Source organism: Pseudonaja textilis, chromosome 18 (genome assembly GCF_049901715.1).
Source record: "Pseudonaja textilis isolate UNSWEBS1 chromosome 18, rPseTex1.2, whole genome shotgun sequence".
NCBI lineage: Eukaryota > Metazoa > Chordata > Lepidosauria > Squamata > Elapidae > Pseudonaja > Pseudonaja textilis.
The window spans coordinates 5956418-5969625 of record NC_142007.1 but is presented as its reverse complement, the minus strand read 5'-3'; the positions used below and the strand labels follow the sequence as shown (position 1 = coordinate 5969625).

Genomic DNA, 13208 nt, shown 5'->3' with positions numbered 1-13208 from the left:
TTCCCCTTAAGAGGCTGCTAGTGTGAGGGCGAGTGGATGAGTGTTTAGCAAATTTAGCTAATGGAGAGCCCTCGACAAAAAAAAATCCAATCAGCTCCCAGTGGCCTAATAAAGCTGTGGCTTTAATAGGGATTGCAAAGAGAAGGGCAAACAGGTTCCAGATGAGAGGCAGGCCTGCGGGAGGAGGAGGAGGGGGAAGAGGAGAAGAGAGGAGCAGGCAGGAAGAAAATGAGGAGGAAGAGGAGGGGAAGGGGGAAGAGAAGGAGGAGAAAGAAGAGGAGGAGGAGGAAGAGGAGAAAGACAAGGAGACGACGGGGAGGAGGAGATGTGGAGAAGCAGGAGGAGGAAGAGGAGGAGGAAGAGGACAAGGAGGAGACGAGGAGGAGGAAGGGAAAGAAGAAGAGGAGGAGGAGGAAGAGGAGAAAGACAAGGAGAGGATGGGGAGGAGGAGATGTGGAGGAGCAGGAGGAAGAGGGTGAGGAAGAAGAGGAGGAAGAGACAAGGAGGAGGAGGAAGAGCAGGAGCAGGAAGGTGCTGGCATCAGCAGATCTCGCAAACTTTACCAAATAGTGCAGAAAAAAATGTCCGGTGTTAGGAAAAACAAAAAACAGAACCAAAGAGCCAGGCAGGATGTGAGAAATCCTCCACTTCTCCTCTAAATGGGAATTCATTCGCTTGAATCCCCTCCAAATGGCACACAGAATTAAAAAGAAAACCCTCCTTTCTGAGCCCCTTTGGGACACTTAAAAACAGGAGAAGAAACTTGGGAGAGAAAAGAGAATTTAGACCTGAAAAATCAAAGCACAACCGGAAAGAAAGAAAAGAGAGACCCGAGGCCAGAGGCGTGATGCTGCTACGAGATTTGCTCATACGATCTTTGGGTAAGCGGCGCCATCTTTGGAAGAGCGTATCTGGGGCCTAGGATAGCTAGGCTATAAATCAAGGCTTACAAGGAGTGGTTTGAAAGAGTGAGGCAGTGTCGAGTTTAAATTGGGGAAGAGAACCTTCGTATTTTAAAGAGAGAAGCCAGTTGCCTTCCGTTTCTTTTCCGTCAAAGCTTAGCAGGGCCGTCCTGTCAGATTGTTCCTGAGATACTAAGCCAAAGCTTATCTAATCATAGCTTGCCTGAATACACAGCAGGTGGCTGGATTTGCTCACGGTGCCGATTCACACGACGGCTCAATGTTAAATCTGGCCATGATCGTGAAGTGAGCTCTGTCACTTTTAGACCCGGCGATCTTTCATTCCTCCTTTCTCCCCTTCTAGTTTTCCTCTGCTGACGGGCCTTTCGACCACAAAGGCAACGGACAGCCTTACCTTCCTTTGACCCAAAGGTGTTTGTTTTTTTTCCTTTCGCTTCTCCTCCTTCCTCAGTTCTGACTGGATGGTGGGGAATGGAAGGATTTATATTCCTTGCAGACATAAATCTTGCATATAAATCCTCCCATTCCTCACTATCTGGTCAGAGCTGAAGAAGCTTCTTGGATGAGGAACAAAATGTCTTAAAAAGAAAAGAAAAAAACAGAAAATCCAACTGCCTCCTGAAAAAAGCGTCTTTGGGACAACTACAACCTGGATGACTTAAGAATCTCTGCAGACTTTTAGCTGTACAATTTGGGATGAAACTCCCTTGGAACGGTGTGGGAGAAGGAATGGATTTCAAGAGGGGAAAAAAATTGCAGACTACAGGAACCAGAAGCCCCACCCGGGTGACTCTGAGGAGACAGATAAACCTCCAAGTGGCCTCAACGACCCTTTAAAAAGGACGCAAATGACCAGCTCTGTCCGCAAGGAATATCAGTCCTTCCATTTCCCCACCATCCAGTCAGAGTGGGAGAAGCTTCTTGGATGAAAAGCGAAATGTCTTCAAAAGAAAAAAAAGAAAAAAACAGAAAGTCCAGTTGCCTCTTTTTTTAAAAAAGGGTCAGCTAAAAAGACACTCCTTTGATCTTTTTAGCTGTCAAAAAAAGGGAGCGTGGGAAAACGAGGCATTCTTGAAATGCCTAGATAATCAACTTGGCAGCCTAAAGTTGTCGGAGCATAAGAAGGTGATTGGAGAGCGTGATGGATGACTCTTGGAGACGGATGTGTCCTATTGGAGAAGTCCCATCCAGGGTCAAAGACCAGGGTCAAAGGGGGAAATGTCTGATGTGATTTAGTACCGGCTGCACCCAGCCAAGCAGCCAACCTGGCAATTTCTATTAAACCAATTTACTTTTTCTGAGATGCGCTAAGCGACGTTTGCTTTGAACGAGGAGGGATTGTTGGAACCCTGACAAAAAAAGCACCCTTTGGAACAAGTACAACCCGGAGAATGGAGAATCTCCGCAGACTTAACCATCCTCAGGTTTCTGCAAGCCCGGGTATGGCGGGTGGGAAGAGAAGATTTTCAAATGCATTCGGTAAACAAACACCTTGTCGTACACTTAACGCCCACGCATCGTTTTTAACCACCATTCCACAGCCGAGAATTGACTTCACAACTCTTTGTCGCTTCGTCTCAGAGTGGGAATGAGGCATTTGCCTGCCAGGGACTCCTACGTGCCTTATCCTAGCTGCTTTTAAGGGGAAAGCAGATGCCAGGCCGGGGAGGCTGAGAATAAGGAAGGGATCGATCCTAACTAAGCCAAATCCCTTTAACTTTATAACGACACATTTCGTCCCTTGGGGTGATCTGCGGCACCCTGGAAACAAGGGTTTGAAAAACACCCTTATTTGAAAAGCCGCTGCTGCTGTGTTTGCAGCCAAAGCCTTCGGAAAAGGAGTCACCATTGTAGGGCCAGAAACGTTTCTACCTGCTGTTTATCGATAAGACTCCTACACACCTGGCTCCAAGGCTACAACAGCGAGGATCTTCCCTATGCTGGGCTGTATTGAGGAAATAGCACAAGGGACTTTGCTTGCTCCCTTTAGACAGAATTGAGGGCCGTAAAGGCAGCTGAGGTGAGTGATGCGAACTGACTTCAGGTAACCCAAGAGAAGGGGAACCACACCTGGATAAAGCAGAAAAGGCTTTGGCGTGGCTGCAGGGCTCCTTCGCGGAAGCCACTTCTTGTTTTAACAGAGTTGGAAGGGATCTTGTAGGTTATCTAGTCCAACCCACCCCTCTAGCCATGCAGGAGACCCTACACCATTTCTGACAGATGGCAGTCTCTCAAAAGCCTCCAAGGATGAAGCTGCCACAACTTCCGAAGGCAACTTCTGTTCCATGGGTTGATTGTTCTCCCAGGAAATTCTTCCTTGTTTCGACTTTGAATTATTTGTGGGGCTGAATCTGTCTTGTCTCATTTCCTCTGCGGAGTTTGGATCAAATTAAAAATTAAAGGAAGTCAAGAGTGGCAGATATTTTCCTCTCGTCTCTTCCCCTCTCCTTTTTCCTTTCCTTCCTTTCCTTTCCTTTCCTTTCCTTTCCTTTCCTTTCCTTTCCTTTCCTTTCCTTCCCTTCCCTTCCCTTCCTCCTTTCCTTTCCCAAACCTGAATTGTAGAATTCTAAAACACATTTTCTATCAGGAGGACCTCCAGTTTGGTACAGTCCACCCCCAAGTCAAGAGTCTTCAAGATTTCCCATGACATCTTCCAAAGCCGCCACTAAAAGCCCAGGATGCAGCCTTCAAATCAGCGCCATTCTCTTTTCGCCTCCTTCTGCCTCCTCCAGCAGCCAAACTTAGTTCCAAGTGTTACCACAATTACCACCTGCTACACAGGTCTCGGTCTCTCCACCCCCCCTTTTTCTGCCCCCCCACTCACACACACAGAGAGAGTAATGCCAGGATTTCACTGGACAACAGGGAAATCCTAAAGCCCTAAAACTGATCCTTGAGCTCTTATGCAAGGAAAAAGCATCCCTACTTTTCTCTGCTTGGCTAATTCCTTCTATCCAACTTCTGCCCTAAGATCTCCAGCTAGAGACTCAAGGATCTTGGCCAACCGCCTTGGTGATCCCGATGTCCAAATCCACCCTTGTCTGCTGGATGAAGCTGCTGCAAACTGGGAAGGTCCGAATTAGCCAGCCCCACCACGGAAGCCGAACAAAGAGGCGACAATCCCAGGTCATCCCACAACCCCACTTCACCTGGCTGGGCTTCCTTCCGCAGAATCTTTGCGTCGGGGATGCATGCAACCCTAATGCATTAAGAAGAGACCGGGACACGGGCACTGGTGTGAAGTGGTACAGGCGCTCCCTGCTTGAGCAAGGGGTTGGGCTAGATGACCTCCAGGGTTCCTTCCAGCCTCTGTTCCGACGGGAACAAGTTAGGAGGCCCCTTCCCTTGAAGCGTTCCAGGGTGAGAATTTGAATCGAGGGGCGCGAAGAAGGGCTCAAGGGTTGCTCTTCACGGTAAAGGCAGCCCCTTCCTCTTTCTTCAACCATTTCTCATTCCTTTTACCACCCCTTGTAAAAAAATACACAGGCGTCGGAGTCTGACCACGAAGACTTTTGGAATGGGAACTCTGCTGAACTGGGAGAATCGCTGGGCACCGTCTGAGCCTGGCAACCCTCACTTCCTCGGCGAAAATTGGCTAACCCTTTGGTTTGGAGCGGTGTAGAGATTCCTCCTTGAACCAGGGTGGCGGGGGTTGGACTATAAGACCTCCAAAGGTCCCTCCCGACTCTGTTCTTCTATAATATTCTTTTTTTAATAAATAAATAAATTTTATTGATTTTACAATTAAAACAAACCGACAACACATACACCAATGGGGAAAAAAAGAGAGAAAAAAAAGGGAGAAGAAAATAGAAAGAAAACATAGAAAACAATGAAAAACATTCTCATCTTCAACAGTTTGTACGACCTCTTTTTTTTTTTTAATCCTTAATTTATGCCATATACAGGCACCTAATCCTTACATATATCTGTGTATCACTACTATGGATTTATCCTATCCTCTTTGCCTTACAGCGTGAAGTCTATCTTTGGTCTATCCATTTGTACCAGCAGTTCCAGCTGTTGTAGTATATTGAGGTGTCTTTATTTTTAATGCCAAAGTTAATTTGTCCATTTCTGCCCAATTTTGAATTTCGTGCATATACACGAAGGTCAAAATGGATTTCTCCCGAGCAGACAAATTAGGAACAACTTAAGAATAGTAATATTCTAAAAAAATACCATTGATCCTGCTGGGACGGTCTCTCCAAAAGTGGTGCTTTGCCAGACACACACACACACACACACATAAAACCACTTTGAGGAATTCAGGAGCTACCACAAAGACCACAACTACCACCAAGTTGAGCTCTTTTATGCCCGCCACTCCTCCACCCCCACAACCAGTTTGAAGAGCACTTTCTCTTGGCTAGCAGCAAAAAAAAAGGAAGCATCAACGGTCTTCAGCCTGCATCTCCAAAACAGAGACCCCCATCCCACCCACCCACCCCAAAAAACCCCCTCCAGTCTGGCTCCTCTAGATAACCAAGCCTCTCTCCCACCCACCCACCCCCAAAAACCCCTAGGGGAAGACCTCTCACGCACGCACAGTGGTAACCAGGATACCCTCAACCTCTCCAAACCAACATTCACCCCCTGGGCACCATCAGGGGTCTCTCCCCGCTGCCGCCAACAAGGCAGCCCTTCTTCCAACAGTGCGCCATGCTTGGCAGCTGGCACCGAAAAGGCGCCCGCCACCTTCTCCCGCGTCTGCAAAAAGCAGCTCGGCGGGCAAGAGCGGCTACCTCTCCGGGAGAAAGTCGGTCGGAGGAAGCGGCTCCTCTTGCCGGGCAGGTGGCTGGCGGCGATCTTCCCCTTCCCCGGAGACACACCGCTGAAGCAGCGCTTGCCGAGCGTGCCAAGTCCCATCCGCGCCTCTGCCCGCCCTTTATACTCCGCCTGGGCAGCTTGGTGCTTGCGAAAGCCAGGCTGCTACCATCACTTGGTGGGGGGTGGGGGGGAAAACGGGGTAAGGAGAAGCAGCAGCAGCAATTTGGGGGGTTTTTGCCTCCCCTCCCCGCGCCCCCCCTCGCTTCTTCCCTACCTTGGACAGCGCCGGCACTCGCTTTGGGCGCGGATGTATGCAGGCTCCCCCTGCTCTTTCCCCCTTGGCAGGGAGGCAGGATGGTACAATCCGGTGCTGTACAGTATCGGAGGGGCGAGGGGAGGGCGAGACCACGCCAAGGGAAGGGGGGGGCAAAAAGGAGTTTTTAAAAAGGAGGGGGGGGGGGAGGGAGAGCAGCGAGACGGGAAAACCGGCTCTCCTTTTGCAACCGGGCGCCCGCCGGGTTGGGAGGACTCCGCTTCCCATCAGAGCCAACTATTTTGGAGAGTTGTAGTCCTGGAGGGTGCCCGGCAGGCTGGGACGGGAAAGATGCTTTGCCCCCCCTACCCCGCACCCCCAAGGCCAGAGTTGAGTTTGGAGGGGAGGAAGACCGGCCGTGGTCAAAACTTGCCCCAATTCCCCATCAGGTGTATTTGGAGAGAAACGGGAGGATCGTTTTTCCTCCCACCCCTTGCTTGTGGTGGGGGAAGACCCCCCCCACTCCCCAAACGGGTCCGGAAGGCAGGATTTCCCCCTCCCCTCTGCCCCAGCCCCCCCGGGGGATCCCTCCATTGGGATCCACTTCCCTCGGGATCGAAGGGAGCACTGAGCAAGGATAGCAACGCAGGCTGCCCACCCACCCTTGGGAGAACTCCACCCAACGTCCTCCTCCAGTAAGAGGGGAGGGGGAAATGCAGGGATTTGGGCTGCCCCGTTGCAACCACAAATTACCCCCCGATAGAGCAGGTCTCCCCCCACAATCCAGGGAATCCAGTCAGCCTGAAGGTGGGGGGGAATCACAGCTTCCCAAGCAGATATGCCAGGCCAGTAACCACACGCTCGGATGCATTGATATGGAGGGGAGGGGTTTGCGTAGAAAATATCTGGGTATTGCAACAGGGGCTGGGGAGACGGGAGCCACGATGTCCCCTAAACCCTCCCTCTCTCCCCCCCCATCCCACCCCAATCCAGCTTGGCTTGTGAGCAAAATTAGGGGCCTCTTTTGAATCACGTGCATGACAAGGCATTTCCTCCCAGATCGGCACCGCATCTCACCTGCGGGCGCTGGAGAAGGCAGGGCGGGGCATCCCAAGGGAGTTGAGACAGGTGGGACAGCACAGTATGTGGAGATCGGGGCCAAAAGGTAGCAGAGAGAGGTTATAAAGCAGCCAAGAGGAGATTAATAATAATAATAATAATAATAATAATAATAATAATAATAATAATAATAATAATAATAATAATAATAGTACAGCCCAGGGTCCTTGGTGCTGTAGGAGCTTGGTTGTTTTCTTGTAGAGGTTTCGTGATTCAAACTAGGTAACACAACCAGGGCTAGCACTGAGGGTGTTACCTAGTTGGGGCCATGAAACGTCTGCAAGGGAAACAGCCAAGCTCCTACAGCACCAAGGATGCCTCCTGTCAACCCTGAGCTACAAATAAAACAGCTGGCATAAATTCTATCCCCACTCACCCAGGATCCGGCAGTTCTCAGGACCGCAGGTTGTCCGTTTTTGAATTAGGGACAGAAGAAAGATCGGGGAAGAGGACACAGGCTAGCCAAGGAGGCACAGAGGGGGCTTCTCCCAATAACTCCAGAGTCCAGCCGCCCTCGGCACTCGACAGAGGGTGGCTCTGCGGGACGAAAAAAACAACAACGGTTCACAGCTTATAGTAGCCGCGATGGGGGAAGCATCTCCCTTCTGGTGGTCTCGTTCCTGCTGAAATGACCTCCCTGCAATTACACCCTCTTGGCCTGGTCCTTGGGCTACCCAGGACTAAGTGCTACTCATTCAGAGGTAGACTGTGGCTACAGCTGGAAGCTTCCTGCAACCCGGGACTCCAAAAGCCAAGGCAGAGCTTCTAAGCCAACGGGCGCAGGATTGTTTTGGGTCGGCTGGAGACAAAACATGAGGAGATGGGGCAGCCCCTGGTTGGCAGGATGATTGATCAGAGACATAATATTTGGGGGTGGGGGGGTGGGCAGCCCCTGGCTGGCAGAAGTTCCCAGCTGCAAAAAGGCAGTTTCAATCTAACGGCAATAGCACCTGATCCCTCGCATTTCCTGCACTTGTTTCTAATTCTCCTTCCGCTGCTTGGAACGCAAATCTTACTGCAAAAGGGGAGAAACAGGGTTTTTCTGCACCGTGTCTCATTCCCCCGCCCCACAAAAAAACCCCGATTGCCTTCTCTTAACGATCCCTGGTGCACATTAAACACACACACACACACACACAAACACGTGGGCATTATTGTCCCCGGTGATCAAAGATCCTTCCGAAAAGCATCAGCAGCCAAACCTATGCTGGATGGAGAAGAAAAAATAAATAAGCAAACCGGGAAAGCATTGAGTGGGATAATTTCAGCCAAGTTAGCCGAGCCACCCAGCCGGGAAGGAAAACAGCGATCAATTCTAAGAACAAGGCTAACAAACCAGAAATAAATCAACAGCCTTCCTAGGTTGGAGAAAGCAACCTCAGCCCTGCCCGACTTGGGCCTGGAAAACGCTGCTCCCATTTGCCCAAATCAGAATAGAGCTGGAAGAGGCCTTGGAGGTCTTCTAGTCCAACCCCCTGCTCTGGCAGGAGGACCTAGCCTAGACTGGCTGTCCAGTCTTTCCTTAAAAACTTCCAGGGATGAAGCACCCACACCTTCTGAAGGCGAACTGTTCCACTGGTTTAATTGTCCTAGGAAATCTCTGGTTTAGTTTCTCCTTGTTTGGTTTCCAATATGTAACCCTTTTCAATCTCAAAACCAAAACCAAAAAATTCCCGGTGACTCTTAGACCCTTACCCAACTTCCCTGGGGCTGGGCAAGGGGTCCAGCTTTTATTTTGAGGACATTAGCAAGAGATCTTCTGTTGACGCTGAAGCTCGAAGCTGTAGATTTGTCCTGGAAATGATGTTTGTTTCTGGGTTGTTGTTTTTTATAATCTGAGAAAGAAATAAGGTGTCCTTTTCATCCTGCCAGCCACCGCGAGACAGATAAGTTTATACTCCCAAGACAAACCGTTACAGACCAAGTCGGTACCATCACCAGAGGGCAAGGGAGAGGAAAGGCACTCCAAAGTTATCGCTGGGGGAGATCAGGGGACGGGATAAACGCAAGGGAAACGACAAATGCACAGGACATTAAGAATCCCAGCTGAGATGGCATTTTTTTTTCACCCTCTCCCTGCAATTAAATAAGCTTAATAGCTTTCGGGGAGCCGTTTCTGGAAAGGGTTGTGGTTTTGCACTGTAAAGGAAGGCTGGGGGATGCTTGGCAGAACCGGGGGCTCGCAAGGAGGAGTCGCACAATGCGACAAAGCACAATCTCCCTCTTTCTAGCTGTTGCATTGGGAGTCCAGCTCCCGACTGTGCTTTGGCTCTGCAAGGGCTCAGCAGTATTCCCATCATCGGGACGAAGCCATGAATGAATGGTTTTTTTTGGCTCGGTGCATCTTCCTAGCCATAAGGGGCGCGGCGGCTCAGCGGCGAAGACGCTGAGCTTGTCGATCAGAAAGGTCAGCAGTTCGGCGGTTCGAATCCCTAGGCGGAGTGAGCTCCCGTTACTGGTCCCAGCTTCTGCCAATCTAGCGGCTTGAAAGCACATTTAAAAAAAAAAATGCAAGTAGAAAAATAGGTACCACTTTGGAGGGAAGGTTTAACAGCGTTTCGTGCTCCTTCGGCATTTAGTCATGCTGGCCACATGACCCTGGAGGCGTCTTCGGACAGCGCTGGCTCTTCGGCTTTGTGATGGAGATGAGCACCGCTCCCTAGAGTCGGTAACGACTAGCACGAATGTGAGACAGGAATGTTCACCTTATCCTCCCAGCTACAGGGGTGAGAGAAGGAAGGAGTTTCCCTCCTGGGGAAGACTGCAGGGACAGCTGTAAAAGGCGAAGAGGAGGGGTGCTTCCCAACACGGGAGGTGCCTGGGTCAAGCAAACCAGGGCAGCCATTGTATATATATAGAGAGTGTATATATACACTCTATGCTCGTTTGTTCTAAGTAGAGCTTCTGGTTTCCTGTTACAGTTGTATGGTTGAGCAGTAAAGCACATGGTGACAGTACTTTGTTCGGTGTGGTGCTACATATATGAACAGACTTTCTAACACTGCCTCTCTGAGCTGAAGCTTCCTGCAGCTTCTTTGCGATGCCACTCCAAGTGAAAGAGAAGAAGGCAGGGCTTCTATGTGGAAACCTGTAAAATATCTCCACAGGCCAACTTCATCAAATGTGGGATTGACCTTGTTCAGAAACCCAAATATAATTCCCCAACATTTCTAAGTTGCCCATCCGTATCTTTGCTTGCACAATGCTCAACTCAGAGGAAGACTATGCTTCCAGTATTCCTTTTAACAAGAACCATGAGGACTAGGGTCTTAGCCTTTACACCCCAGTTAAAGAGGATTGAGCTAGGTAAGATTAGGTGAAAGTTTGATGTATTTAATTACCCTTGCCAAGTATTTTTGTACTTGATTTTCTCTCCAAATGTGCTGGACCCCCAATTCCCAGAATTCTCTGTTTGAAATACTGATTAGGAAATTCAGAGACCTGAAGTCCAGCCAGGGCACCAGGCTGGAGAACGGAGGGTTCTACCCGCAATTCAGCATCTCTCCACAAGGGGGGCATCTGCACTTCTAAATCCAAGCATCCAAGGCTCCCGTTAAATTTGCCTGGAGCTCAAGGTTCTAGCCCTCATTTCTACTTCTATTTCTGCCACCGCTCAAAAAGACGAAGGTGTGACTGCTGCAGAACTGTGAAGAACAGAAAATTAAAAGGTGAACATTCAGCCCCCTTTGATTTCCTCAGACCTTCCAAGTACAGTTTTTCTCTCTAAAACTAGGAGGGGGCGGGGAGAGGAATTAAATTAGGCTGCAGGTGGAAGGAGGTAAAAACAACAACAGCATCTCCTGCTGGTGTTCAACGTCCTTCTATACAGCAGCTGGGCCTTTCAGCAGCCCAGGAAGTCTCCTGACAGATGCTCACCTGCAGGGAACTGTCAATCAAAGCGGGATTGGAGTCTTCTTACCGGTTTCTAAAACCCACTGGGAATGCCAGGAGTGAAGGAATGTGAGGTGGGAGGGTGGAACGTTCCCTTCCCATCAATTTCGGATTCCTTCCGGGTTCCGCAAAGGGCACCATCCTTCTGCTCTGCTTTCGCTGCTCCACGTCGCGACCTCCTTCGCGCTGATCCACCAGCGGCCTTCCTTAGACTCGAACCCTTGTTCACCCCAGGTTTGCAAGCTCCCTTTTGACATCCTCACTCCCTGCCCTCAGCCCCACTTCGGCCGGCGCAGGGTCTTTTTCCTGAACGGAGGAGGCACCACGGACGGCCTCGCGCCGCCTCTCAGACGTGAGGCTTTGATGCCACCTCCACCCACGCTTTTCTCTCTCCGCTGTTGGCGTATTTCACACTGTTTCATCCAGTTTGCCGATTGGCAGGTGGGTTTCTTCCTTTCTCCCCCCACCCCCCAGCTGATCCCAATCCTTAATCCGGATTAGGGCAGTGCAGGGTTGTTGTTTTTTTCGATGCAATCCCCCACCCTCCATGCGAACTTTCCTTCGAGACAAACCTGCAAAATTTTGGACTGCTGTTTCCTCCGGAGATTTGTCCGGTCTTCTGTTCCCCTCTGGATTTTTCCAACGGGAAGACTTCTGTGGCGTGTGCCTCGCTCTTGGCAGCAGACGAAGACGGTGCCCGGTTCATTTGGAGGGTTACCTTTCCTTGCTTTTCTAATGAGCTGTGGAGAGCAATATGGAATTAAGACGATCCAAGTTATTAATTGTCTACAACAATTAAGTCTGGAAGCCTAGGCCCCCCGAGCCCCTTTGGACTACCTAGAGAAGCCAATTAGAGCATCATCCATATTCATGGGCCTTAATCCACAGGCTGCCAGCTTTCAGCTCCGTCCGTCCTTCCCACTCCGCTTGGCGGCCCAAGGAGGTGAAACACTCCCTCCCTTGCCCGCCCCCCCACTTTTTTGGTTTTTTTTTTTTTTTTTGCATGTGTTGCCTTAGGTGAACATAAAAGCAAATATTTGATGCAGCCTTGATTAGTGCAAATCAGGTCCGCTCCTGGCTGAATCTGCTAACAACATCTGAAAGAGATTGTTGACGTGGCTGTGTTGAAACCTTCCTTGACCCTGTGGGATCCCTGCTGGCTGAGTCTTCACAGGGCCAAATACATATATATATATATATATTTTTCCCCCGCAGTTCCCAGGTGCTGTAATATTTAACCTCTTCCATGCCTGAGATCTGCAACTGCTCGTGCTAATCGTCTTCAACTTGGGTGCTGTGTGCAAGGGGCAAGGAAGGGCAACGAACAGAGGTGATATTCAGCTGGTTCTGACCGGTTCTCCAGAACCGGTAGTGGAAATTTTAAGTAGTTTGGAGAACCGGTCAATACCACCCCTGACTGGCCCCGCCAATCCCATCTCTTCTCTTCCTCCCATCAAATCCCAGCTGATCGGCTGAGTCTCCTTTGGTTGCCCTGCCCAGGAGAATGGAGCTGGAAAGCAGGTTAGGGGGGGTGGGGAAGGAAGGGGGATTTTGCAGTATATCCTTCCCCTGCCACGCCCACCAAGCCACACCACGACCACCAAGCCACACCCACAGAACCAGTTGTAAAAAAAATTTTGAATCCCACTACTGGCGAGGAAGGAGGCACAACGCTGCACAACACAACAACGATTAGAGCTTCTCACAACCATAATTCACAAAATTCAGGCTTAGGGGGAAAAAGACAGTTGGTTAACTCACCTGGTACTGCACTTCTGGTGGGCTTGTTCTTTGAAATATTCAGGTGAAAGACACACACACACACACACACAGAGATTTGCCGTTGAGATGCAGACCCTTAAAATATCCCCTACCCCACCCCAGAAAGGAATATTCTACATCTGGGGAGGGGAGGGGAATTATGTTTGATGTTCTGTGACTGAATAAATGAATTCCCTTACACACACACACACACACACACACACACACACACACACACAGCCCCTGACAGACTGCTGGAATTTTGGTACTGTCCATCATCCGCAAAGGATCCTGGGAAAATCCTCTGAGGCTGAACAAGAGATGGAAAGAACAATCACCTCCTTCTAATTTTCTCAGCCAGTTTCAAACAATGAGATGGTTTTTAAAATTTATTTATTTATTTTTTAAACGAGAGCCACAAGGCAGTCTTGGAAAGCTCGGCAGCCCAGCTGCTTTTTTACCCAAAGGTTTCGTTTCTCTGAGGCTCAGGT

The 13208-nt window shown here is 49.8% G+C and overlaps 1 protein-coding gene across 1 annotated transcript in view; it reads right to left on the bottom strand.

The window, feature by feature from the left end:
• Positions 1-5869, bottom strand: part of DISP3 (dispatched RND transporter family member 3) — a 36160-nt gene extending 30291 nt beyond the window's left edge. Inside the window, 1 exon segment of the mRNA XM_087915129.1 lies at positions 5669-5869. Coding sequence (XP_087771255.1) covers positions 5669-5792 — 124 coding nt within the window. The 5' untranslated portion in view covers positions 5793-5869.
• Between the last annotated feature and the right edge of the window lie 7339 nt (positions 5870-13208).